This window comes from Callorhinus ursinus, unplaced genomic scaffold (genome assembly GCF_003265705.2).
Source record: "Callorhinus ursinus isolate GAN/ISIS: 27379988/994484 unplaced genomic scaffold, GSC_fseal_2.0 scaffold13, whole genome shotgun sequence".
Classification (NCBI taxonomy): domain Eukaryota; kingdom Metazoa; phylum Chordata; class Mammalia; order Carnivora; family Otariidae; genus Callorhinus; species Callorhinus ursinus.
The window spans coordinates 13,235,800-13,263,032 of NW_027397075.1; the positions used below are offsets into that span (position 1 = coordinate 13,235,800).

Here is a 27,233-nt window from a genome sequence, read left to right on the forward strand (position 1 = left end):
ATCACTGGCATGGAGGGTAGCTGGCCTGACAACATTATTGCCTGTTGTTCCCATTCTAGAAGATCCCCTCAGTGAGGGAGGGGAAAACACCCAAAGTGGGCAGAATGGTCCTACACTTGCAGGCTAGGCTGCCCAAGAAATTACAAGAAGGGGAACTACTGTCACCCTGACACTCTGGAACAAAAGAGAACTTGGCTAATAGTTTCACATTCCTCTTAGAAGTTAAGTTTCATTTGACTGATGTTGCTCATGAGCCCATCTCTGAACCAACCACTGTGGCTGGGGGGATGGAGTAGACTGGCCGGACCTGCTTGTCATGCACTCTCCTGGAGCTGTGATTGGGGTCAGCCCCACCAAAATTATATGTACAAAGTGGGAGAGAAGAGGTAACTCTAAGGGATACTGTGGAAAGAAGAGAGGATGGGCACTGGGGTAACAGGTGAGTCAGAGTAGACAGAGAGGCAATTAGAGTAGTGATGGAAACGTCCAACACTAATCAAGGGCTTGTTCTGTGCCTGGCTCTCCCATGCTGAGCACTTTTCCTGGATTAGTTCACCATTGTTATCATCCACATTTCTCACATGCAGAAAACAGGGCTGGATTGCAGGGTGTGTTATGAAGTAGGAGGAGACAGGGTGGAAGTCGGGTTCATTGTTGAAGGTGTGTGGTTAAAGCCCAGCTACCTGTGATTGTGCTAACTCCAGAAAATGATTGAGTCTCGGTCTCCTCGAAGGCCCAGAGAATAATCATGAAGTATACCTTCAAGTGTGTAAGGGTTAAGGGAGATGCTGTGAGATACATCTCTGAGTAATCATTACTGCCATCAAACAGTTGTGCTGGCAGGAGAAACCTGGGAGGCCCTGACTTTCCTCTCTCAAGTAGAGCCTTCCCCAGTCATTTCCCACCACGTGATTCCTGTTTCAGTTTTTTCCTTAACAGTTACTGTTGCAGTTTTACATTTGTTTGTACAATTACCTGATTCATGTCTGTTTCCTCCTCTAACACTGGGCTTTCTAAGCATGCACATGGTCTGGGTTCACCACAGTAACCCCAGCACCTGAAGGTGCCTGGAATGTAGTAGGGATTTAAGAAATAGTTATCACAAGAGTGAACGAACTTAACGAGTGAGCCTCCAGGACAGCCTTTCAGCTTGAGGCTAATGGTACCAAGCGATCACCCGCCCCAAGCGTTCCGATCCGCGTTGGAGGCGGAGCCGGCTGGAACTACATTTCCCAGAGAGCTTCACAGCAGGGGGCCCCCCCCCTTCATACTGACAGCTGCGACAGGCAATGGGAGGCGAGGCTCCCTCGGGGGGTCGAACGGCCCAATCAGAGAGGAAGGGTACTTCCTGTCGAAGTTCTGTCCCTCACCCTCGCCCGCTTTTCCTGTGGTTGCCAGTGCCCAATGGGTCCGCCTGGGAAGGGCGGGCAGGGCCTCGCTCCGCGGGAGGGGCCTGTGCACGCGTCCCTGGGGGAGCCGGGTACTACCCCTTCCACCGAGCAAGTCCCGGGCCCCCCGCCTTCTGCGCCCATCCCTAGCCCCCCACCCCCCGCGTGCCGCCTTGGGTGAGGGATGCCCCGGTGCGTAGTGGGATGGGAAGGCCGGTCAGGGTACCCTGCTTTGTGGTGCAGGCTGGGACAGAGGGTTGCAGTGGCACGAGTGAGAGAGGAGGGCCTGGAGTAGGCGGGGGTCCTGGGGATGAGGAAGAGGGGGGGTGGCTTCAAGACAGATTCAGGAGGCAAAAGAAACGACTTAGCAGGGGAGAGGGCAGGGAGTCAGAGAGGACTTGGAAGTTTCTGCGTTGAGTGACTTGGCGGCAGCTCTATGGAGAGAGGATGTCCTGCCTCCTCATGAATCTGTGGGTTTTCTAACTTCCTAGAGGGTGACAAAAGGTGGTAACCCTGATGGAGGATTTGCAGAGAAAGTCTAGGAAGCCAGGATGCTGGGTGGGAAGGGCCAGAAAAGACCTAGAATCATGAGTGACACTGCAGCTGTGCTAAGTGCTACAGAAGAGAGGTGTGTTAGGCCAGGAGAGGTATTACACCAGGCTGAGAAGCTCAGGGAGCCCACTTTCTTCTGAGAGCTGAACACTGACTGGGAGTTCATTTTTGGAGACCTCTGGAAAGGACACAGGGCCGGGGGCTGCTGTCTTTAACGGAGAATGTGTCAACTGACCCCACCTATATAGCAGGCTTTCCCTGCTCACCTGTACTGTTTCAAGGGAAAAACAGCCAGAAACTGGAGAACCCAGATGCTTGACTACACCCTACAGAGATACAGGGTGTGACATTCCCAGGTCCAGTCCCAGCTGGTATGAGGCCATTTCCTGAGCCATAAGATGGCTGCAAACTTGGGTGCCCTGGACCTCCCCATCCCCTAGAACTAGAAAACCTTCTGATTAAAGATGCCACGTGGGAGTGGGAATCCTACCCTCAGACCCATGATCTCGGTCCTGAAACACTGTTGTCAGTGCATCAGACCCTCTGTCACGAGGAGGTAGCTGGGCCAGGGAGGCTCTTGGCTACCATTGGGGATTGTGCCATCAGTGGCTAAGGCCAGAGATGTCCCGCAAGGAGCAGATCCTGAAGCTGCTGCAGTGCTTGTAACTATCCTGTCTGAGATAGTTATCCACACTGGGTTCAGCATGAGCACCCAGAGGGTGACAAGAGGTGGTAACCCTGATGGAGGATTTGCAGAGAGAGCCTAGGAAGCCAGGATGCTGGGTGGGAAGGGCCAGAAGAGACCTAGAGAGTAAACACTGGATGGATGAAAAGCTCCCCTCCTTGGGGGGGGGGGGTACCCTGAACAGATGCCTTCCTCCCTCCCCCCCCCAACCCCCACCGGGATCCTGTCTCCAAGGCTTCCAACAAGAATCCTCACTATGGAGCTCTGAGGGTCACCTTTACTTTGACAGAACCAGACTTTCCAGGTATAGACTGGGCAGCTGAGTAGGACTGAAAAGAAAACTAGAGAGCATTTTGTCTAAGCCCCTGATTTTACTGAGAACTCATTAACTGGCCAGCTGCACACCAGAAATGGAAGCGGGGTCTTCAGGCTCCTGGCTCATTGCCTTTTCCAGGGTCCCAGGCTGTCTCATGGTGAAGTCTACTGCAGCAGTATGCTAGCCGTGGATCAGCTAGCTCCTTATGAAGCAGTCACTTGTCTCTCTCCAAAAGACATGTATCTGGTCATAACTTTGTGAATATACTAAAAACCACTGAACTGCATACTTTAAAAGGATGAATTTTAGAGTATCTGAATTTTATCTCAATTTAAAAAATAAACTTTGAAGTAAAAGCAGTTGAAATATGTATTTTACAACTGCAATACATTTAAATGTAATATACAAAATAACATGTCAAAGACATGAAAATAATTTCTGCTGCCAGCTTATTTGTGTGCAGACCTGATAGAGAGTAAAGCTGTTTTTGTCTTTAGAGTAGTCTCTGTAAGATGAGCTGTTAAAACAGCATTTGCAACTAATCTGTGTGTTAGAATTCGCTCAATACTATAAATCAAAATAAAAATCAAATAAGCTGGATATTAATATAAGAATGCAGTTCCCAGCAAGATTATAAATAAACAATAGAAAAGATGGGGTGTCCTGGTTTAGGTAGTTTCCTTCCACAGAACTCACCTGTTGCAAAGGGAAAATAGGTCACATAGTTTCAAAGAACAGGATGGGAGGGTTTTCTCTGGGGTTTGGGGGAAGAGCTTGGCCCTGAGTGGAAGCAGTTGCAAGTCGGCCTTGGGAGTGGCACTTCCCACTCAGCCTCCACCGCCCCCCGGCCCCTGACCAGGTGTGAGTAGTCCTCTGGGATATAACTAGGCACCTCATCCCCTCCGCCTACCCCAGGAGGTCCCTTACTCTCTAGAGCAAACTTCTCTATCAGAGAGAACTTCCTCCTTAGCTCCGATTTCTTCCTGAGGGCAGGTCTCTGATTCTGGTGTCATCTATGACCTCTGATGCCTCCAAATCCTGGATCAGACAGGACTCTTCCTGTCCTCTTCTAGAACAGTACTTCCTACCCAGGGAAGCATCTGCTTGGTGCCATATATGCCTCAGAAGTGGACATACAGGGGCATGCCCTCCAGAGGTATCTGTGTCCTCAAATGCTTTACTTCACCTTCACCCTGAAAACACCATCCCTGGCGGGCTCCTTCCCTACATTCAGAAGAGTTCAGATATTTACAAAGGACAGATATTTACAAAACCTTTGTGCGGGCCATTCTAGAGGCTAGAGCATGATCCCTCTCATCCCTGGGCCCCTGCACCTGCCTATCCCCTCTCCAGGGAATTCACAGAAGCAACCAAGGCCCCAGGGGTAAAGGCTTGCACGGCTCAAAGGCCAGCATCTTAGAACGTGAGACGACGAGGACAGCCCTGGAAGCGCACAACTTGGATCCTCTCATTTAAACCTTAAAAAGCTGAAGAAACACATTTGAAAGGGGATCTAGAGTCAGGATTGGAACTAGGGCTGTCCAAAGCCAAAGTTCATGCATACTTGGTGCTATGGTCTGAATAAACATTTGAGGCTTCCCCAGAATTCGTATGTTGAAATCTGGACCCCCCCCCCAAAGATGATGGTATTAGGAGGCGGGGCCTTTGGGAAGTTCTTAGGTCATGCGGGTGGAGCCTCATGAACAGGATTATTGTTCTTCTAAAAGAGACCCCAGAGAGCGTCCTCACCCGTTCCACCATGTGAGGTCCCACTGACAGGATGGCCGACTCTGAACCAGGAATAGGGCTCTCACCAGAACATGACCTGGTGGTGCTGGCACCTTGATCTCGGACTTCCAGCCTCCAGCACCATGAGAGATAATGTCTGTTGTTTGTAAGCCATGGAGTCTGGTACTTAGTTATAGCAGCCCGAATAAACTAAAACACCTGGCTACCCTGAACTATCTCCCATCACTCCTTTCTTAAAGTTTTCCAAAAAGTAAAGCAAGTGCCTTAAACTCCTCCTCTGGACACGGTCTTTGGACTGAACCCCCACTTTCCACATGAACCATACTCCTCTGCAGTGTCATTTCCTGGTCTCTGCCACTTCCTGGGACTCTGTCAGTCTCAGAATCCATCAACTCACCCCCCCTCACCCCCAGCTGGAGAAAGCACACGGCTCCTGTCCTCTCCCGACAAAGCTGAGTCCACAGTGCTGGTGGCTTCCCCCCACCCATTACCCCCAGACATATCCTCACACCTCACAGTGGGACCCAGGCAGCCCCCAATTCTAATCTCCATTCTCAGGTATTCAAAAGGTGCTTAAAGCTGCTCCTGTCAGGGACACCCTCTGCCTTTGCCACCCTGGTCTCTCTCCTTGCCCTTAACCCTCTGCTCCACCTTCTAGAGCAAGTCCCTCCCTAGACCTTGGCCCCATTACTGCTTGCAGCTACTCCAGGAACACAACACAGGGGGCCACTCTCACATGGCTCTGTGGCCCTGTGGCAAACTTTTCATTAGGGATTTACAAAAAGTAAGGAAGACGTTATTCACAATATCCAAAAGATGGAAACAACTCCAATGTCCACCAATGGAAGAATGGCTACACAAAATGTGGTCTGTCCATACAGTGGAATATTATCCAGCCTTAAAAAAGGAGAGGCATTCTGACGCATGCTACAGCATGGACAAACCTGGAGGACATGATGCTGAGTGAAAGAAGCCAGTCACAAAAGGACAACTACCGTGTGACTTCACTTACACTAGATCCCTAGAGTCGACAACCTCAAAGAGGTGGAAAGTGGAAGGGTGGGTGCCGGGGGAGGGGAATGAGGAGTGTTTAATGGGGACAGAGTGTCAGTTTGGGAAGAAGTAGTTCTGGAGAGGGATGGTGGCGAGGGCTGCACAACAGGGTGAATGTGCTTCCTGCCACCGAACTGAACCATCACGAATGGTTAAAGTGGTAAATTGTATGTATATTTTACTACAGTAAAAAAAGAAAAAGTGAAGAGCAGCACAAAAAGCCATGCTAGAAAGGGGGTGCCTCTGCTTTGGGACCCCTCTCTAGGACACCAATTTTATCCCCAAACAGCCTTTTAGAGAAATTCTCCCTTTCAGGACATTATCTCCTGTGACCGCGGTGTAAAAAAAATGCTAAATCCAGGAAATAGGACCTCTCCTCCCCCGAATTCCTGCAGCCTCTTTGCTCCTTCCAGGATCTGAAGGGCTGAGGGGAGAATTCAAGAAGCTCCGTATTACTTGACGCAGAATTCACCTTCCTTTCGTATGATGCTGTCCAGGAGGCAAAATGCTTTCACATACACACATTCACTTCACTGATCATGTGAGGGAAGCAGGGCAGGTCTTCCCATTTCCAGGGGAGGAAACAGGCCTGGATGTTTTAAATGATGCATCCAGGTTATTGAGCTGGCAAAGCCCTGCCTCCGGCTTAATGAGCTGCCTCAGATCTGACTACGGCCAAGTCACCCCCAAGACAAGGTAGGTTCTTGGGGTGTGTCTAGCTGGCTCTGCCCTTATCTGGTCCAAGACAAGTTTCTAGAGCCATTCTAGAAAGTGACATTTGGAGAGAGTTGCCTCATACTTCTGTTTCACGGCCAATTCAGGAATTGTGACTGTATGGGTCACTTTTGTATTTTGACAGGTGACAGCTGCTTTAAAAGATGTATTGCAATTGCACAAAAGTATACTACAAAAGAATGGGAGAAAATATTTGCAAGTCCTACATCTAATAAGAACTTGATTCCAGGATCTATAAAAGACTCTTACAACAATGAAAAGACAACCGAATTTTAAAAGAGCAGAGGTTCTGAATAGCCATTTCTCCAAAGAAGATACACAAATGGCCAGCAAACATATGAAAAGATGCCCAACATCAGGGAAACGCCAACCAAAACCACAGTGAAACAGCACTTCAAACGGACTAGCGTGGCTATAATCAAATCGACGATAGCAAACACTGATGGCGATGTGGGGAAACTGAGACCCTCACACCTGCAGGTGGGGAACTGGGGTGCAGACCCTGTAGAAAACAGCCTGGCAGCTCCTCAGAAACGGCTAAACATGATGTTACCACATGACCCAGCAATTCCACTCCTAGTATTTACCCAAGAGAAATGAAAATACATGTTTACAGAACTTTTTTTTTAAGATTTTTTAAAAAAATTTATTTATTTGAGAGAGAAAGAGCAAAAGCAAGGAGGAGAGGCAGAGGGAGAGGGAGAAGCAGACTCCCCACTGAGAAGGGAGCCCGATGTGGGGCTTGATCCCAGGACCCTGAGATCATGACTTGAGCCGAAGGTGGATGCTTAACGACTGAGCCACACAGGCGCCCTGTTCACAGAAAAACTAGTACACACGTTCACAGCAGCACTATTCACAAGAGCCCCGAAATGCAAACAACCAAATGTCCACTGGATGAATGGATAAATGAAAGTGGTCCATCCACGCGGTGGACTATTACTAAGTCACGGAAAGGCCAAAGTACTGACACCTGCTATGACATGATTGAACCTTGAAAACTTTGTGCTGAGTGAAGAGGAGGCTCAAGAGGGCACAGGGATGGGGAGTGACTGCTAGATGTGACGGGGTTTATTTTTAGCTGTTGAAAATGTTCTCAAGTTAGATTGTGATGGTTACACAACTCTGTGGATATAGTGTAATTATTGAACTATATAAACGGATGAACCTTCTATGTGAGATCTCCATAAAGCTGTAAAAACAGCATTTTTCTTTTGGAAACATTGGGGGAAATTTCAATGCTATGTATTGGATGGTATTTGGGAGTCATTAATTCTGTCAGGAGTGGTAATAGTATTATGGGAAGGGTTTTACAAGCCTTTATCTGCTGTAGATGGAAAATGCTTTCCAGGGACATCTGCGAAGTCCAGGTTCCCCACCACGCATGATGTTTCCCTCTCCCCCTGTCTCAATGGGGGCCACCAGAGGACCAAATAACTTGAGTGGGAGTCATCCCCCTCCATGGCTAAATACAGGCCAAACCCAGAAAAGATGGTAAACCTTACAGGTTGCTCGTGGGTGAAGAGAAAGGGTATTTCTTATATGGGGTAGCTAAGTGCAAGCCTGCAAGTCAGTGGTCTGTGTGGAGGCCCTGTGGTGGAACCACACGTGGGCAAGGGGGACGGGAAGGATCCTACATCTGAAGAACTGAGTACACCTGCAAATGTGGCTGGGCGCCTTCTGCCAGCCCTGACTCTCCTCATCTGGAGTTGAGCCTCATCTGCCAGAGGGAAACTGGACTGGGAGAGGTGAGGTAGCATCACAGGCTTGAAAACCTTTTGGGAATGAGTAATATTCAGATTGGTAATTTTGTCACATTTATTCAAGGACCACAGTTGAACAGATACCCAAAGACTTTTAAGATTCAGCAGTTATTGTTCAGAAGAGAGAAAACACATACAGGTTCTTCAACACATACCAAACAAACAAAGCTTTCATTTAAGGACGAGTTCCTATCCCAACTCTTATAAATAAAAGTGGAAATCTATGTTCATTTGCTTTTAGGAGAGATCTTTGACTAACCAAGTTGATTCAACAGACAGGTGTGCTTGGTTGAATCTGGCCCCCCAAGTATGTCCACATTCTAATCCCTGGAATCCATGAATGTTACCTTATATGGCAAAAGGGATTGTGCAGATGTGATTAAGAATCTTGAGATGGGGGGATTATCTTGGATTAGCTGGGTGGGCCCAATATAATGATGGCCCTTTATTACAGGGGGCCAGAGGGTCAGAGTCAGAGGACAAGGGGATGTGGTGACAAGAGGAGGAAGCATGCACTCTGAAGATGGAGGAAGCGGCCACTAGAAGCTGAGAAAGGCAAGGAAACAGATTCTCCCCTCGGACACCTTAATTTTGGTTCTGTGAAACTGATTTTGGACTCCTGACCTTTGGAACTCTAAGAGATTATGTTTGTGTTGTTTGAAGCCATTAAGTTTGTGATCATGTTATAGCGCCAACAGGGCACGGACACAGACGTAACCATGATGAGGAGGGTCTTGTGACAGCAAAACTGTCCTGGAAAAGGATGCATGAGGTGGGAGCAAATGAGGAATCAAGAGGCCCTGACCAGTGAGAGGCGATAGACGGGGGCGAGGTAAGGCGCAGGCGTAGTAATAAAGACAAGCTCCTCTAACATCTAACACGGTTGCTGGGAAGTGGACTGCGACGTAGTCTAAAGGCCACTGAGCTTCCATTAAGTCTCTCTCTGCCCAAAAGACAAGAGGCTTTGTCAAATGCATTCAACACACTGTCACCAGAATCTCTGGTTCAGGCAGGACCGGGCCCTGACTGAACACCTATTTCCCTTGGCTGGGCATGGGCTTAGTCTAAAAGCTAAAATGATGGAAAAATAAGGTTCTTGTCCTTAAAGAGCTTTTACCGTGTACGGTATAGTTCCCCAACCTTGGCACTACTGACACTTTGGACCAGGTGACTCTGCTATGGGGCTGTCCTGTGCACTGTAGGACATTTAGCTGCATCCCTGGTCTCTACTGAGAGGCCAGGAGCTACCCTCCCACCCCCCAAGTCATAACGACCAACAGCATTTCCAGACGTGGCCAAATGTCTCGCTGGGGAGGGCGGAGAGGGGTGCAAATCTGCTCCCAGGTTGAGCACCACTGGTGTGTGGAGTACAGCAGGGAGTGACACAATAAAGCCGGCCTGGAACCGGTCAGAGAGGGTTTTGCTGAGTAGGATGCTCCTGTGAGACGGGACAGGGAGGAAGCAGTGGGGGGTGGCAGGTTGTAAAATCAAAGGGAACAGCATGTGCCCTGGGAGGTGAGGATGCAGCACAGGACACAGCCTGGAGGTGACTGGCAGTGACTGGAGGATAGTGATGCCTTAGCAAGAATGCCACCTACCCGTTTCCTGCTGGAGGCAGTGCACCCGTCTACTGGAGGTCTTCTCTGAACTCAGAGGTCCGCTGGCTTGCTCTGGGTGACTGAAAACTATACTGACTGGGTTTGGATTTTTACTTTGAGAGAATGAAAGGATGGAATTCAATCAACTCTCCAGCCTCGTTCCAGGACTTTCACATTTTATACAAATATATTTTGTGTTAAGAAAATTCATTGATATAATTTATATATCATAAAATTAACCCATTTCAATGAGTTTAAGTAAATGTACTGAAATAATCTACTTTTATAACACTCATCACCCCAGTCTTTTGTTATTCTTAAGGCTGCCGGCCTAAGTGAGGAAGGAGAGTAGTAAGGGTCCCTTTGGCATGTCCTTAGCTGTCCACACACACTATGTGCTTCTTTCCTGTTGTAGCTTTCCCCTGTTGCCTGGGTGGGGGCTGCAGCAGCTGTGGAGATTTCTTCCTAAATCAAAGGTGCCTTCATATAAATAGATCCCTCATCCTGTGTGTTTGTGTTTGTGTGTGTGTGTAAAAGCACTATTTACTTGGAAAGCCTTTCCTCATACAAACATGTTCAAACTCTCACTTCATGTGTCCTTTGTTATGGCCAGGAATTACAGTAAGAATATTAGGGGATTTATATTCCAATGAACTTTTGCCTTGAAATTCTAGCGGGTCACTGATCTTTATTAAAGAAGTGTGTGTATGTGTGTGTGTGTGTGTGTGTGTTTGTGAGGAGAGAGAGAGAGATAAAGATTGTCTGGTATGATAGCAAGTACATTAAGTATGTATGTAATTTACCCTTGGACATGTTTAGAGAATAAATAAAGAGGCAGGGGCATCTGCAGGATCAGCCGGATTGTCTTAGCAGTTACTCCCTGCTCTCCAGCAGAGATCCTGGTTCTCTCTGACCCAACACCCAGACCTGCCATCTCTTCACTCTGTCACCGACAGGGTCACATCCCCCTTGGTGTCTTCTGGGACTCCTCAGTAGCCAAAAGTGCACCAGCATTCCTCAGGGACTTCTTGCTTTCCTTGTAAGTCACACAGACAGTCTGTGGTTTACATGCAAGTAAGGGGAAGGAGAAACACAGATGCCTTCCTTATGAACAGAGAGAACAAAGCCCTGCTTTCAGTCCCCATGGTGGAGTCTGTGGTGCTGGTGGAGGTTTGAGCTCTGGCGAAAGCTTTTCCCACACTGGCTGCACTGGTATGGCTTCTCCCCGGTGTGGATCCTCTGGTGCAGTTTCAGGGTTGACTGGCGCCCAAAGCAGTTCCCACATTCTCCGCATGTGTAGGGCCTCTCCCCTGTGTGTACACGCTTGTGTCTTTTCAGCTCTGAATTCCACGTGAAGCTTTTCCCACAGTCATCACATTTGTAAGGCTTCTTTGCTGAGCGGGTTGGCTGGTGACCAAGACGCTGCAAACGACTGCTCAGGCTCCTTTTGCTTCCTTTGCTTTTCTTCAGCTCTCTCAGTGGGTGGCTTTTCAGGGGGCTGCTGATGTATTCCAGTTCCCTGCAATGTCTCTGGTAGTGAGTGAATGGCTTCTGAGCATTCGGGGGGCTGACCTGCCTCCGTGACAACCGGGGTTCATTCATATTCGCCCCTCTCGGTTCAGGACTCTGCAGACCATTCCCTTTGGATCTGCCAGGGGACACTGCACATGGCTTTCCTCCTTTAGCCCCCTCTGGCTGTGGATTTTCCTTGTTGTCACTTTTCATTCTGGGGGCCTCTATAATCAGAAAGAATATGTTTCATTTTCTGGGCTTTGAAGAAAGCAGCTCAGCCAAAGAGCTAAGAAATACTCTCAAAGTGTGGTCCTCCACTGGCAACTTGCATTCGACTCATCTGGGCCACCTGTTAGACAAGCAGGCTGCCCCTGCATCCCCATGGATGCTGAGTCAGAATCTCTGGGGAGGGGGGGGGTCCTGGAAATCTACATGGCTAACAGGCTCCTGGGGTGATAACTTATATCAATGTTAGGAACCAAGTTCTCCAACCCCATCTCTCCTTCCTACCTTTAGGGAAAGGTCAGGGAAAGAAGAAATATGGAAAAGCAAACTCATCAGACCTGAGTGTCAATTAACAAATGAAAAGAAAGGAGAGAGTTGAACTTTCAACATTGCAAATCTACTCGCTCACATGGACACTGATTGATCACCACTGTCTCTTCAAATAATGGGAAATCCAGCAAATGTGGCATGTTCTTTCTTCTCTTCATAAACGTGACAGCATTAGGGTTACAAACTGCAATATGGGCTAGACATGTATCCTAATTTCAGAAACTCTGCAATTTCTGACCATGAGGATTGAGGATCAGGATGGAACCAAGCCGGAATGTTTGTGGGCAAGTTGGAGGATCTAGAGCTGTGTTATCCCACAGGATTCCTGCCAGGTGGGAAGTGTGTGTGTGTACGTGAGCATGTGCACATACTATTCAACGTGGCAGCCACTAGCCACATAGGGCCACCGAGTCCTTGAAATGTGGCTAATATGATGGAGAAAACTGAATTTTAAATTTTATCTAATTTTATTTCATTTTAATTCAGATTTAAATAAGCAGCCTATACAATTATGGTCAACTGCTTTTCAACAAGGTTGTCAAGGCAATTCAATGGGGGAAAGAATAGTCTTTTCAATAAAGGGTGCTGGGACAACTGGATTTCCACATGCAAAAGAGTGAGGTTGGACCCCTGCCTCACAACACATACAAAAAGTAACTCTAAATGGATCAAAAACCTAAATAGAAGACCTAAACCAATGTCTCTTTGAACAAAACATAGGTGTAAATCTTTGTGATTTTGGATTAGGCAATGGTATTTTAGATATGTCACCAAAACACAAGCAAATTAACACAAAAATAGATAAATTGGACTTGATCAAAATTAAAACATTTGTGCTTCAAAGGATACTATCAAGGAAGTGAAACACAACCCAGGGTGGGAGAAAATACTTGCAAATTATATGTAGGGGTAGAGTATCCAGGATATATAAAGAACTCTTACAACAAAAGACTAGGGACGCCTGGGTGGCTCAGTTGGTTAAGCGACTGCCTTCGGCTCAGGTCATGATCCTGGAGTCCCAGGATCGAGTCCTGCATCAGGCTCTCCGCTCAGCGGGGAGTCTGCTTCTCCCTCTGACCCTCTTCCCTCTCGTGCTCTCTGTCTCTCATTCTCTCTCTCAAATAAATAAATAAAATCTTAAAAAAAACAACAACAAAAGACTAACCCAATTTAGAGATGGGCAAAGGATCTGAATAGATATTTCTCCAAAGAAGATATACAACTGACCAATAAATACAAGAAAAGATGCTCAACATTATCTGCCATCAGGGAAATAAAACCTCTATGAGATATCACTTCACACCTAATGCGATTACTATAACCAAAACACCAACAACAAGTGTTGACAAGGATGTGGAGAAATTAAGAGTCCTCACAGGGATTGCTGGTAGAAATGTAAAATGGCGCAGCCACTTTGGAAAACAGTCTGGCGTTTCCTCAAAAGGTTAAAAAGAGAGCTAATGTCTGACCCAGCAATTCCATTCCTAGGTATATGCCAAGAGAAATGAAAACATATATCCACACAAAAACTTGTACACAAATGTTCATAGAAGCATTATTCATAATAGCCAAAAAATGGAAACACCCCAAACGACCATCAACTAATGAATAAACAAAATGTCCATATAATGATGTATCAGCCGTAAAAAAGATGAAGGAGTAACACATGTGACAACATGGTTGAACCTTGAAAACCTTCTCAGTGAAAGCAGTCAAAAAAGAGCACAACATATATGATTCTGAAATACCCACAATAGGCAAATCCAGAAACAAGATGGCTGATAGATGGCTGTTGCCAGGGGCCGGAGGAGGGGCACCGGAGAATGACTGCCAAGGGGTCTGGGTTTCTTTTTGAGGTCATGAACATTTTTAAGAATTAGACAGATGGGGATGGTCACACGAGTGTGTGAATGTACTAAACACCACTGAAATGTATACTTCAAAGGGGTGAATCTTATAGTATGGGAATTATATCTCCATAAATAAAAATTAAATAGCCATAATGTGGACACTGGCAACTTACTGGGCAGTGCAGTTCTGAAGGAAGGCAGTACTGGATCTTAGGGGTGAGGAACATGAGAATCTACCTTTGGGGATCAAATAAAAGGAGATGGAGACTGCACGCCCACTGAGCTGCCTACGATGAGCCAGGAAAAGGGAATGTGCGTGCTCAGGACCACAAAGCCCATAGGTTATGGGGCAGGACCTCAGCCAGGGTCACAGTGCTTTTCCGCTGGATGCCCCAGGTCTGCTCCATTCCTAAGTTCCAAGAATAACCAAACTGAAGTGTTTCACTGATTGTAGCAAACCTTAAGGAAATCAAGGCATTCCAGCCTTCTGGTAACATTCTCTAACCTGCTGACCATCCCCTCTACTCACATCACTAAGACTGGCCAAAGTGTCTCTGTTATTCAGTCTTAGAGATCACAAGACTGAGCACAGCAGGGCCAGCAATGACTGGCATTGTACCACAGACAGGGAAATGGACACAGGGTTTAAAGCACAGACAATGTCAAGGAGGAGGAAGAGGCAGAAAATAATACGGAGCAGGACTTTTCCTCTAATGAGTATAACATTCTTTAGGCCCCTTCTCAACATGGGACCATTTTAAGCGATGAAACTCAGCCACAGTTTGTATGCAAGTTCATCAGTGGTCATATGTGATCTGTCTTCACTACAAGAAGCTCTGAAGGGGGCAGAGTAGATAATCCTGTTATGTACTGTCACTGAGTCATTAACAGATTGTCAAAGAGTCATTAACAGAAAATGATAAAACCATGCTTTTTATATACACTGTCCCTGCTATTCTAATCAATGAAATCTGTTAAGGAATAAAGATCTACTGTTACATAAAACATTAAAAAGCCCAACATGCAGTCTATGGTGTTTCAGAACCACAAGATGTTCTGATGGAGGTAAAGAACTTAGGAGAGGGAGAGAAGAGGCACAGAGTGTTTACCTGTGCCAGCCAATTTGGGGCTTGGTTCCTGAAAGAGCGGGGATTTTTCCCAATGATGAGAGCTCAGCTGATCTTGAGATCCTGCCTGGGATGGCTCCTCCAGAGAGCTCTCCCTGGGATACCTCCTAGGAGTTTGCAGTTGAAAGTCTGGCAGTTCCTGTTCTCCAAGCTGAGATCCAGTCTTCTCCAAGAGCACCTTCTGCCCCTGCATACAAACGGCCACCTAGGAACAAGCCCCATGCATTAGAGCGCAGCTAGAGGACTGACTGGGGGCAGCTTAACCTCTTACTGCTCTGTAATGATCCCTTTACCCTGGGAATTACCGACAACAGCCTGGAGGCCAACTTTGAGACTATGAAGACTCTCAAAGGTAGCAAAGGGAAGGACATGCAGAATGATTAGGGGGACTAATCCTAATCCATGGAGGCTGCTTCAAATCAGCCAAGACTTCCTGAGTGGTTAACTCTAAACGGGTCTTTCTCAGGGCCTCAAACTCATCAGAGAGAAGGCACAGATAACAGGGTCAGTCATGACACTAGCCTAGCAGATTCTCACCCTATGTCCATCCAGACACCCGAGTCTCACCCTAAGTCCACCCTATGTCACCCACCCAGCAGATTCTATTGGAAACAGACCCCACTGGATCAGGAAGCATATGATAAGACCATTAAAAAACACCCATACCTAATAAATTGTTCTGCCCAAAGCTTCCCTGATAAGGAGATCTCAGTAGTAGTAGGGCTAGGAGAGGACTGCCTACCCTGTTCCCTGACTGCCTCCATTCCTCAAAGCACATGGTTATTTGCTTCCTGCCTAGGCCCTGAATGGGGTCTGAATTGGGGGGTGGGGGTTGGAAGAAATACTGGCCAAGTAAGTGAGCTGCAACTTCCTGATCCAAAGGGAAGACACATCACCGAAGCATGGTCCACCACAAAGTTCCCCCCAAATCAAATTCCTACACAACAAGATGATCCTGCCTGCTAAGAATCCTGATTGTAGGAAAACTTCAGGAGGAATGGGTGTGGGGAGATGTGTGGGCAAAAATGCAAGGATCCTTGCACTTGATCCTTATCTTTCTCACTGGAGTGCTGGTGCCTGGGTTTTCTAAAAACCTGTTACATCTCCTGGGGGGGTTCCCAAATAGAGGCCAGAAGAAACATTTGACGCCATCAGGTCCATTTCTGGACTCTGAGTAACTAGGGAGGGATCCAGAGACCAGATACTATCCAGATGAAAAAAGGCGACCACGAGAGAGGGGCCTCCTTACCCACTGCTTTGGTCTCTTGGCTGCTCTTTGAAAATCTTCCACCATGGTCACAATCTCCTTGCTGCTCATTGGACATCGATGCCTGACCCGAGCCTGGATCTCCGGAGGCAGGATGTTCAGGAACTGCTCCAGCACTAGCAGCTCCAAAATCTGTTCCTTCGTGTGCAGCTCGGGCTGCAGCCACTGCCGGCAGAGCTGCTGGAGCCGGGAGAGTGCCTCTTGGGGTCCAGACACCTCTTGATAACAAAACCGTCGAAAGCTCTGACGGGAGAGCTCAGGATCGGGGCGGTCTTTTTGCAGAGTGGGTCCCCGTCTGTCTTCCAGCTTTGTTATTATGTGTCTCTCTGGCTTGTTGGAAGCCTGAATGTGGGACTGCGAGCTCAAAGTTATCTCCATCTTAGCCGCCATCTTCGGGCTCAAGAGACAAGGCTCTCTCTCCTCTGAAGCAGCTCAGGCCTTCGGGCTCATGGCTCTGCAGAAGTCTCTCTAAATGTCAGCAAGATGCTGCGGAGGGCGGGGCACACACAGGCCCCAAGCTTCCGAGAACAACACACGGCCTGACGGTGAGGAGAGTCTGTCCCTCTGGCAGTTTCCTCAACTGTCTCGAAATGGAGCAAAGTCATAACGTCCTGAAACGAACTGGAGGAAAATGCTTTTATTTCATCGATAAACGCACGAGGACTCATAGGGATCGCGCAACGTGACCCAACTGGCGGTCGGGAAAGCCCAGGAAAAGTTCAAGTTGTCACACAGGTGGCCTGCGCCACCTCCCCAGCACCCGGGCGGCGCCGACCTCGAGCATCTCGCCGGGAGGTGCGGGGCAGGCGGCACGGAGAGCGCGGAAGCCCCCAGCTCGCAGCAAGGCAGGAGGAGTGCGGCGGCCGCTAGCTCCCGACACCCGGCAGGCCCGCCCGCTCCGGCCTCGGAGGGCGCCCCGGCGGCTCTCCAGCTGGGCGAAGCTGCGGCTCTCCGGCGCGCGGCTCAACTTCGCCGCTGCGTGCGAGCCCCGCGGGCTAACGCCTAAGGCGGCAACGTCGCCGACGGCCCAGGACCCCGCGCCCACCTGCAGCGGACTCACCTCTCTGGGGACCTGGGACCCGGAACCCAGGAGCCAGGGCTGGGGGCGGGGCCGAGGCCGCTCGTTGCGGACACTCCCACTGGCTGAGGGGGAATGACGCGAGGAAGTACGCCGCAGGCGGGCCCGCCCTTCTCCTGGGGGATTGGCTCCCAGAGGGCGGTCTCTCGCGTCTATTTGCTGCTGAATCTGTCGATGCTGGCGAAGGAAGGCGACCGGCCTTTGCAGTGCACGCCGGGAGCTGCAGTTCAATGGCGCTGCTTGCGAGTACGCGCAGGGGGTGGACTAGCGCCGGGGGGACGCGGCGGGACGCGGCGGGACGCGGCGGGACGCGGCGGGACGCGGCGGGACGCGGCGGGGGTGGGGAGATGTCCAGAGGCTGACTTCCGGACCGGCGGCTGAGCGAATCGGGTAAGTGCTCTGCTCCTCGCGGCCGCGGGCTCGAAGCTGGGTCCGACGCCGTCGTTTCTGGACTGTAGGTACAGGCGCGGGCGCCCCCCGCACGCGCCCCGGCCCCTTGAACCCGCCAGCCCGGACTCCCTGCAGGCCGTGACCGTGCGGGTGTTTCCCCACGCCGCTTCCGCCCCAGCTGCTGACCCTCGCGCCCAGCGAGCCGGCACGACTCAGGGCATCTCTGCCGAGCGAGACGTGAACCAGCCCGGCTCCCACCCTCGTCCTGCTTTGCACCGAGCGCCTGGGTCTTCGCCAGAGTGGAACGCGAGAGCAGCATTCTCAAACGAACTATGGACGGGATGTTAGCGGACAGGAGGAGCACAGGCTCCGTATTCCGCATGAAACTAGGATAGCATTTACTAAATTATTCTTCATCCGGATAAGGTGCAAATCTGCGGCATGGCATACATCTTCGAGGCCCGGGCCTTGCCGCTGAGGAGCTGTGCCGTGTGATGCTCCTTTTTTGTTAAAAAGGACTGCTACCAGTACTGTCTTCCATTCCTCTATCTCTAGCCTCTTGGGCTGCATTATATGTAAAGAGATTATAAGTGAAGGCAGCTTAAGTTCTTTGGAAGAAGAGCAACCTGAATCCAGTTTTTTAATTTTTTTTTTGGTGTGTTTTGTTTACTTGTGTGAACAGGCTCACTCCTTTGATGGAGCAGTGGAATGCTGAGTGACACAATTACAGATCGCTCCAGTCTTACATCCTCCCAATTCAGCAATTCCTAGGAAATTTGGAATTTCTCCCACCTCACCTTAGGTAAAACCTCAGAGACTTTTGAAAGGCTCAGTTTATGTCAGATACCTGCTCCTGTGGTGGGAGGGAAGGGTACTGTAATGAATAGCCCCACCAGACCCACTGGAGTTTAGAGGGCCTCAATCACAAAGGAAGAAGATGCATTCTAAAGTAAGAAGGAATACTAGAAAATAAAAGCATACAGCAAACCAGTCATTTCTCATCCACACTGTGTGTGTGTGTGTGTGGTGGTGATAGAGGAAGGTGTAATGATGAACAGGTTAATCCAGAGGCACCTCACAAGAAGGTGGCAATTGGGAAGGTGGCTCCTGGCTTCCTGAGGGGAGGGAGGGGAGAGAACAAGACCCAAGAATATGGGGAACACAAGAAAGAACAGCCGGACTGCACTGTGAAAGTAGCTTGGGGAATACACGAGCAAACACCAATCTGGCTGTGGAGAAAACTGTTTTGATATTTCCAGCGGTTTAGATTCTCGGATTATAGAGGGAGCAAAGGAAAAAGACAAAGTACATCACTAGAAGCAGAGGGAAGGAATATGACATCACTTTATGCTGTCTTTTTCCATTTCCTACAGCTTCCCTATCATTCGTCGAGTCTTTTTCAGCTGTGATTCTGCACCACTAAGATATTCTAATGTTTCTCTGATTCCAGGAGGACTTTCACTGGTGTCCGGAGAATGGCTTCCCAGTGATATGAGGAAAAAATGGAACCTGATCTACAGGGTAGAAGTGGCTGCCAGTCAGCCAGTTTGCTGAGGCAAATCATGGCTACAACAAGGAATCCCCAGGCATACCCCATCCCCAAAAAGGACTGCTCCCAGGGACAGAAAGCCTTTCATTGCACCAACCCTGACTCGGAAGGTTCCCGCCAGCGCTTCAGGCGGTTCTCCTACCAGGAGGTAGCTGGCCCCCACAAAGGTTTTAACAGCTCTGGAAAGTCTGTTGTCAGTGGCTAAGTCTTAGGACACACTCAAAAGAGCAAATGCTGAAGCTGCTGGTTTTGGAGCAGTTGGAGCAGTTTCTGACCATTTGTCAGAGATCCAGACCTGGGTGAGGAAACAACACCCAGGAAACGGAGAGGAAGGTGTGGCTCTTGTTGAAGATGAACAGAGTGCATCTGGACAACAGGTGAGGAAAGGCACTCAGAACCTGGTGAGTTTTGTTATGAAGAACTGAGTGAGAAGCACAGGAATCTGGTTAGTGGAGACGAACCAAGTTGAGAAATGCACAGGAGCCCTCTGTCACCCACCAGAAACTATGAGCTAACTTGGGGTGGTCCCCTGTCCTTCGTCTATGGGGAGAATTTCTCATTTGCTACAATAACGTAGACACTGATATATTCAGGGAATGTTTAGGGTCCCTAATACAAATGTAAAACCTCAGAATAGTTCCCAACAGAAGGCCAGGGAAAGGACAACTATCCCTCACGCAGGGAATCAGGAAAATTAGAGTTGCTGAATTAAAATCCAGTGTCTCTTGCAGAAAGGTTCCTTGAGTGCAGATGCCATGTGCTATACACAAAATAATGTTGTATCAGAGCTGTTACTGCTGCCAGGATTAAGGGGTCAGTAAGGGATAGTGATGAGTTTCACAAAGTATGCACTTGTCCAGTTAGGAACTAGGTCTGATATCTGGTCAGTGTAATGATCTTGTACATTTTGGGAGAAGGGAGGTGTGACAGGCACAGGAGAAGGAACGTGGCTTTGGTTGTGGGAGATTTGTGGGAAGAAAGCAACTGAGATCCCAATCCCAAGTCTGGGAGAGGCACAGACTAAAGGAGGAGTGTGGGTCAGAGGGACGCTGTAGACTGAGCGGCTCTGTGGTCAACAGGAAGCAGCTCGCTGGGTGCGGAGACTGCATCACTGGAACAGGAGATGCTGGTGTCCCCAGTGAGGAGGCAGACATGTCCTCAGGCAGCAGGGGGAAGAGTGTTGTTGACATAATGTGGAGAAGGCAGAGCTGTGTGGTGGGGACACTTTGGGGTCCAAGCTGAGGAGGTTCATGAAGGATCCATGAGGTTGGGATAATTAATAACACCTAAGAGGGGGCGGAGAAGGGCAAGCAGTAGCACATGAATGGAGTTAGAGACTGGACAGGAGAACAGCGGGAGCCCCTACATGCTGGTAGGCATCCTGCTCTAGGCCCCCTTGCCCTCTCTCTGTGGGGACGGTCTCTCCCTTGTGGCCCCCACCATTTCAGAGCCAAGGTCTTAACAGGAATGCAAAGAGTACAGGAATGTAAGGGTTGAGAGAGCTACGTGAAACCTGCCTGGGATGTGAAGGGCAGAGCAAGAAGTAGAGGTGAGCAAGAAGTAGAGGTGACAGGGAGCAGTGCAGATTGGTAGCATGTGTCAGGATGCCCAGCTGCCTCTCCCTGCCACCCCTTGGTCACCAAGGACCAGTTAGAAGCTTGGGATGTAAGGGATGCAGGTGGCTCTGAGAGACACAAGTAGCTCCGAGGAGCCTGCCACGTGCCACATATTGGTTGGGGATTTCACAGTGAACGTGACAGGCGTGGTCCTTGGCCTGCAGGAGCCTACACTCCGTGGGGGAAACGGACAACAGGCAAAGGAAGAAAGCTACTTTGGGATAAGTGCTCTACAGGAAGGAGCAGGCTGACGTGCTGGACAAGGACCGCGGGGCACACATTAGGAAGATACTCCTCATTCTCTTTCGATTTGCATTTTCTGTGAATTGTAGAAAGGGTATCCTACAACACATGACTTTCCTTGCCGGCCTTCCCTCACTGAGAAGGTTTCAAGGCTGTTATTACTACTTCGTTCCTTTTCATGTCTGAATAATCCATTGCAGGGACGGACCAAGACTCTGTCTTTACACACGTCTTCCAGTGAAACACTGTGGCTGCATACATTTAAAGACGGCCCACAGCCACTGCTGCCTTTTATGGCTGCCTTTTATGCTTAATTGAAAGCTTCCATTATAGGGTGCTCAGTAACTTTTACTTTATTTTTAAAAAATTACTTATCTAAGTAATCTCGACACCCGACATGAGGCTCAAACTGACAACCTCAAGATCGAGAGCACATGCTCTTCTGACTGAGCCAGCCAGGCATGCCTGCTCCGTAACCTTTAAAAGTCAGCTCTTGTGTCACCTGGGTTCCTCAGTTGGTTAAGCAAGAGCCTTCGGCTCAGTTCATGATCCCGGGTCCTGGGATCGAGCCCCGCATCGGGCTCCTTGCTCAGCAGGGAGCCTGCTTCTCCCTCTCCCTCTATCTGCTACACCAACACTTGTGCTCTCTGTCTCTGTCAAATACATAAATTAAAAATCTTTTAAAAAAAAAAAGCTCTTTATTTAATCCAAATTCTATAGGAAAACATGACATGTTCACACTCTGTACGTTGGCTAACTTCGGTTGATGAAGCGGAAAATTGTCTAAGAGGTGTATTTGCTGTAATGTTTTCTACAGATGAAACAATCAGTATCAGTGTAAATCTTAGCATTTACTTCTTTTTAGTCCCTGGGAACATCACTGTTCTCTGGTGTGTGGTTTCTGAGACTCTGGGGTTGAATGTGAAGGGGGGTAGGACTCACCGTGTGCCCAGTTCCGCTGCTGTTGCTCACCCTGGTTTCGGGCTCCTCAGATCCCTAGTACTGTAAACTCCTCAGAGTCACAGACGTGTGTGTGTCCCCCGAGGTTCCGTTAATAAGTCAAAAAAATGAACCACTTCCTCACTAGAATTCTTGCAGATGGATTTCTGGGACAGAATATATTATGCTGGCCTGAAAAAAATGAAAGGCTTGAGTTACTGTGGTATCTTTAGGACTACTAGGGTCATCTCTAGGTGGCGGGGCTCGAGCTTTATCTAGAATGTGCATATGAAACATTTTGTTCTATAATGTGCATATACTACTTTAGAATGAAGCAAATTTTTGTTTTTGTGTTTTTTTTTAAATAAACAGCTATTATGCCAGCAATCTGCTGAAAGGAGCTTCTCGCCACCCAGAGGCCACTGGCGCTGGCTCAGACGCACCTGGGGGGCATGTTCGGGCACATCCCCAGAGCTTCAGATACAGTGGGTGCAGGTGGGGCCCAGGAATATGCGTTTGTGACAGGTTACCGGCGCGGCTGGCCTGTGACCCCACTCAGCCCCTGCTCTGTGGCAGCCGCCCTCCACCAGAGGCCATTTTCTCCCCAGCCTGGCTGATGGCGCAGGCTCCCAGGAACCTTTCCCGGAAGAGGGGTCTTCGAGACCAGGAGACTGTGTGTTGGGCAGCTGGGGCCCAGGTGAGCTGTGCTTGATGCCCGCTGTCTCCCGAGGTTCCCATTTCACTCTTCGCCCCAAGCCCTTTCTTACTTAGGGATGTTAGAAAGATCATGAGGTCCATGCACTGGCCGTCCCTTGCATTGTCGTCTGTCCATCTGGCATCTCCACATGGCTCTGTGCTCACCCTGGTGCTTCCCTCGGAGGCCTGACCTCCCTGCCTTGCTTTGCCCGTATCTGATGCCAGTGGTCCTGTCTCTGCCCTACGCCAGGCTGGAGCGGTGCTACTTTACAGGCAGCAGCAGCCCCCGGTGTTGTTACAGGGACCAGTCACGTGTGAGGACAGAGCCATATGCCTCTGTCAGGAAAGACAGACACTCTTTGGCCCTACACAGAGGACCCTCTACAGGGGCGTCACTCAGAAGAACGACGAAGATCACTCTCTGCGTAAGGATGCCCATTCCCTCAGGGCCAGACTGTCTGTGTTCCTCTCTTCAGAGAGAGACGCAGACCCGAAGACCCGAGAAAGGAGGAGACAGAGGCAGTGGAGACTGTTGGGTGGAGGGAGGGAGATAAAGAGGAAGAGTCTACTCACTGATATGAGGAATTCTTAATCTCAGGAAACAAACTGAGTGTTACTGGAGTGGTTGGGGGTGGGAGGGATGGGGTGGCTGGGTGATAGACATTGGGGAGGGTATGTGCTACAGTGAGCGCTGTGAATTGTGCAAGACTACTGAATCACAGATCTGTACTTCTGAAACAATGCAACATATTTGAAGAAAAAAGAAAAGAAGATAGGAGAGGAAGAATGAAGGGGAGTAAGTCAGAGGGGGAGACGAACCATGAGAGATGATGGACTCTGAAAAACAAACTGAGGGTTCTAGAGGGGAGAGGGGTAGGGGGATGGGTTAGCCTGGTGATGGGTATTGAGGAGGGCACGTTCTGCATGGAGCACTGGGTGTTATGAACAAACAATGAATCATGGAACACTGCACCAAAAACTAATGATGTAATATATGGTGATTAACATAACAATAAAAAAATTTTTAAAAAAAGAGGAAGAGTCTAAGAGCAGGCACGACACACAGGGACTGCAAGAAAGGGAAAGCAAGACACCAGAGGGCTCAGGACAGGGTGGACAGCACGTGTGACAGCGAGCGGGAACAAGGGAGGGGCGAGACACGGAAAGCAGTGGGGACAGAGTGTGGCAGGTAGAGCATGGCACTGGGGGACAGCCTGCAGCGAAGGAGACACGGCCTGTGGGAAGAGCAGGGCGACGTGAACGCACACGTGCTCGCGCACACAGCGGAGACCAACCTGAGGGGCAGCGGGCACTCGAACGGAGCCAGCGTGCTTGTGAGCCCAGGCCGTCGGGGGGCAGCGGGCCCCTTCAGACGTCAGACCATTAGAGCCACACTCCCTCAAGGATTCCCCCACCGTGGACACAGGCGAGCATCACACTCACCGTGAGTCAGCTCTCAGGACAAATGAGTGGGATTCAGGATAAGGAGAAACAAAAGGGCAGCTTTGGTAAATATTCCACAGCCCCTTCTCCGTCAGAGGGGATGCCCTTCCCGCTATGCCGAGCGTCTGTGTTTTAGGAAAGAAGCCCACAGTGGGGTAGCTTCCCAGGGATGACAGCACACAGTTGTGGCAGAGCCTGACAAACCGGCACGCAACTTCCTGAGCTGCTAACCCGGCCGTGTGGTGTGCAGGGCCCTGTGGTCTTATCGTGTGTCCCGTGGCCCCAGGCAGCAGGTGTACACTGGGGCGACGAGGAGACCGAGACGCTCCTGGCCACCCTGTGGATGCTCAGCATCATGAGAAACTCCAATTCGTGAGCACAGCCAGGCCTATAGGGCGGTGGCAGGACGACTCCGGGAGCAGGGCTTTCTGCGGACCCCAGAGCAGTGTCGCACCGAGTTCACCAGCCTGCCGTCGAGGTACCACAAGGGGAGGGCAGGCCATGTGCCTGAGCCATGTGTCCTTTATGAGGCAGCGGATGCCCTGTCAAGCTCCCGGGCCGCTGCACCCACGGTGGCAAGCCGTGCTGTTCCTGGCCAAGAGGGAAGGGCTGCAGAGCCCGGAGAGCTGAGTCAGCAGAACGGGGAGCCCACAGAGGTCGGAGAAGGGGCCTGGGCGGATGGTGCAGCCGGGGATGAGCAGGACTTCCGGGATCCTGGCCGGGAAGGTAGGAGACGTGACCTGCCAGTCTTGTTCCCACACAGAGTTGGTGAAATTCTTGGCTCTGACAGCCAAGGGACAGGGACGTCCCCCCAGTGGCCATCAGCCCGGCCATCAAGAGGGATCTGCCTCTGCCGCTGGCGTGCTCACTGCCCTGATGGACGGCCTGGCACGGGCCCGGGAGGCCGGCTCTCGGTGTGGAGGCTTTCCCCTTGCCCTTCAGAGCCCAGGCCCGCATGTGCCAGCCTCTTTCACGGAGTACGTTGCATTTTTCCTGTGCGGCTCCCTTCCTCGGCTTCCTCAGACTGCCAGAGGCTCCGGCCCAGACTCTCTCCCCTGCCCTCCTGCTCCAGCACCACCCTCCTGTCCTGGCCTGAGCGTCTGCTGGCCACGTCGTGGCCACACGCTTACCTCTCATTTCAGCCAACCTCAGGGCAGCCTGTTGTTACTCAGCTGCCGGCGGCAAGGCCGTCAAGAGTTGAGGTGAAGCCTGGAGACAGACTGGCAGATGACACAGAGCTAGCCTCTCGGCCTCAGACGTGTCACTGTCTTAACATCCAAAAAGAGACAGTACGGGGCGCCTGGGTGGCTCAGTCAGTTAAGTGTCTGCCTTCGGCTCAGGTCGTGATCCCGGGGTCCTGGGATCCAGCCCCGTGTCAGGGTCCCTGCTCAACGGGGAGCCTGCTTCTCCTTCTCCCTCTGCCTGCTGCTCTGCCTACTTGTGCGCACACTCTCTCGGGGTCAAATAAATAAAATCTCTTTTAAAAAAAGAGAGATGGTATAGGACAGTAGGTGGAATCTAGGGGCAATTTTCCCTTGACCACAGGGTTTGGAGCTTGAAAGTACTACAATCGGAGAATGAAACTAGGCTAGTACTTAGCAGAAAGCTGAATCCCATGAGGAATTCCATTTAGGGGGTGTCTGGGTGGCTTAGCTGGTTAAGCATCTGCCTCTGGCTTAGGTCATAATCCCGGGGTTGAGCCCCCATGGGACTGAGCCCCCATGTCGAGCTCCCTGCTTAGTGGGGAACCTGTTTCTTCCTCTCCCTCCCTGGTGCACGCACCTGATTTCTCTCTTTCTCCAATAAATTAGTAAGATCTTTTTAAAAAAAGAAAGGGGGCGGGCGCCTGGGTGGCTCAGTTGCTTAAGCGACTGCCTTCAGCTCAGGTCATGATTCTGGAGTCCCGGGATCGAGTCCCACATCGGGCTCCCTGCTTAGCAGGGAGTCTGCTTCTCCCTCTGACCCTCCCCCCTCTTGTGCTCTCTCTCATTCTCTGTCTCTCAAACAAATAAATAAAATCTTAGAAGAAGAAAGAAAGAGGGCACCTGGGTGGCTCAGTCGGTTGAGCGTCTGCCTTTGGCTCGGGTCATGATCCCGGCGTCCTGGGATCGAGTCGTGCAGAGGGCTCCCCACTCTGTGGGTAGCCTGCTTCTCCTTCTGACTGCTGCTCCCCCTGCTTTCTCTCTCTGTCAAATAAATAAATAAAATCTTCAAAAAAATAAAAAAGAAAGAAAAGAGACAGTATAGAACAGTAGGTGGACTCTAGGGGTTTTTTTCCCCATGACCACAGGCTTTGGAGCTTGAATATACAACAATTGGAAAATGAAATGAGGCTATTACTCAGCAGAAGGCTAAATCCTGTGAAGAATTCCATTTAGGTATTTCTCCCTTATGGTGCTTTAACTGTAACTTTCCTCATTGTTCTGTTCTTTCTCCATAGTCCCATGTCTTTCTGTTCCCTCAGGTCTTGAGATCAAGAACAAAACTAAAACAGAGAATCAGAAATGGGATGATTCAGGGCAAGCAGAAGTGAAGAAGGCCGTATGGAGAAAGTGTAGTGAAATTTTTTGGCACCCTGAGCCCAAGAGAGGCCAGAGGGTGAGCCTGAGCCCAAAGGGCAATGAAGACGTTCTCCAGGGGAGCGTGCGGGGAGACCCCCCTTCCCAGGACAGGAGGAGTCAGCAGAGACTCCATGCCGGCGAGAAGGCCTGTGCGCGTGTCCCGAGTGGGGGAGACTGCTCTCAGCGCTCTCTCTGTCGCCACCAGCCAGTCCCCGAACTGGAAAAAAACATCTAAGTGCCAGCAGTGTGGGAAAAGCTTTAGCCGAGGTTCTTACCTCATTCGGCATCAAAGAATCCATACAGGAGAGAAGCCTCACAAGTGCAGCGAATGTGGGAAAGGCTTCAGTGAGCACTGCCACCTCATTGCCCACCTAAGGACGCACACGGGGGAGAGACCCTACCGCTGTGGGGAATGTGGGAAAAGCTTCAACCAGAGCTCCAGCCTCATCATCCACCACAGGACCCACACCGGCGAGAAGCCTTATCAGTGCGCCGTCTGTGGGAAGAGATTCAACAACAGCTCCCAGTTCAGTGCTCACCAGTGAGCCCACATCCGGCAGAGCCCCCC

The 27,233-nt window shown here is 50.0% G+C and overlaps 1 protein-coding gene across 1 annotated transcript; it reads right to left on the reverse strand.

Moving 5' to 3' along the window:
- Positions 1 to 8,282: 8,282 nt before the first annotated feature.
- Positions 8,283 to 17,293, reverse strand: ZNF174 (zinc finger protein 174). The gene is made up of 4 exons (XM_073899626.1): positions 17,211 to 17,293; positions 16,133 to 16,771; positions 14,866 to 15,088; positions 8,283 to 11,575 (listed from the first exon to the last, which is right to left on the reverse strand). Exons 2-4 carry the CDS (start codon positions 16,538 to 16,540, stop codon positions 10,974 to 10,976), a joined length of 1,233 nt encoding a protein of 410 aa, XP_073755727.1. The 5' UTR covers positions 16,541 to 16,771; positions 17,211 to 17,293; the 3' UTR covers positions 8,283 to 10,973.
- Between the last annotated feature and the right edge of the window lie 9,940 nt (positions 17,294 to 27,233).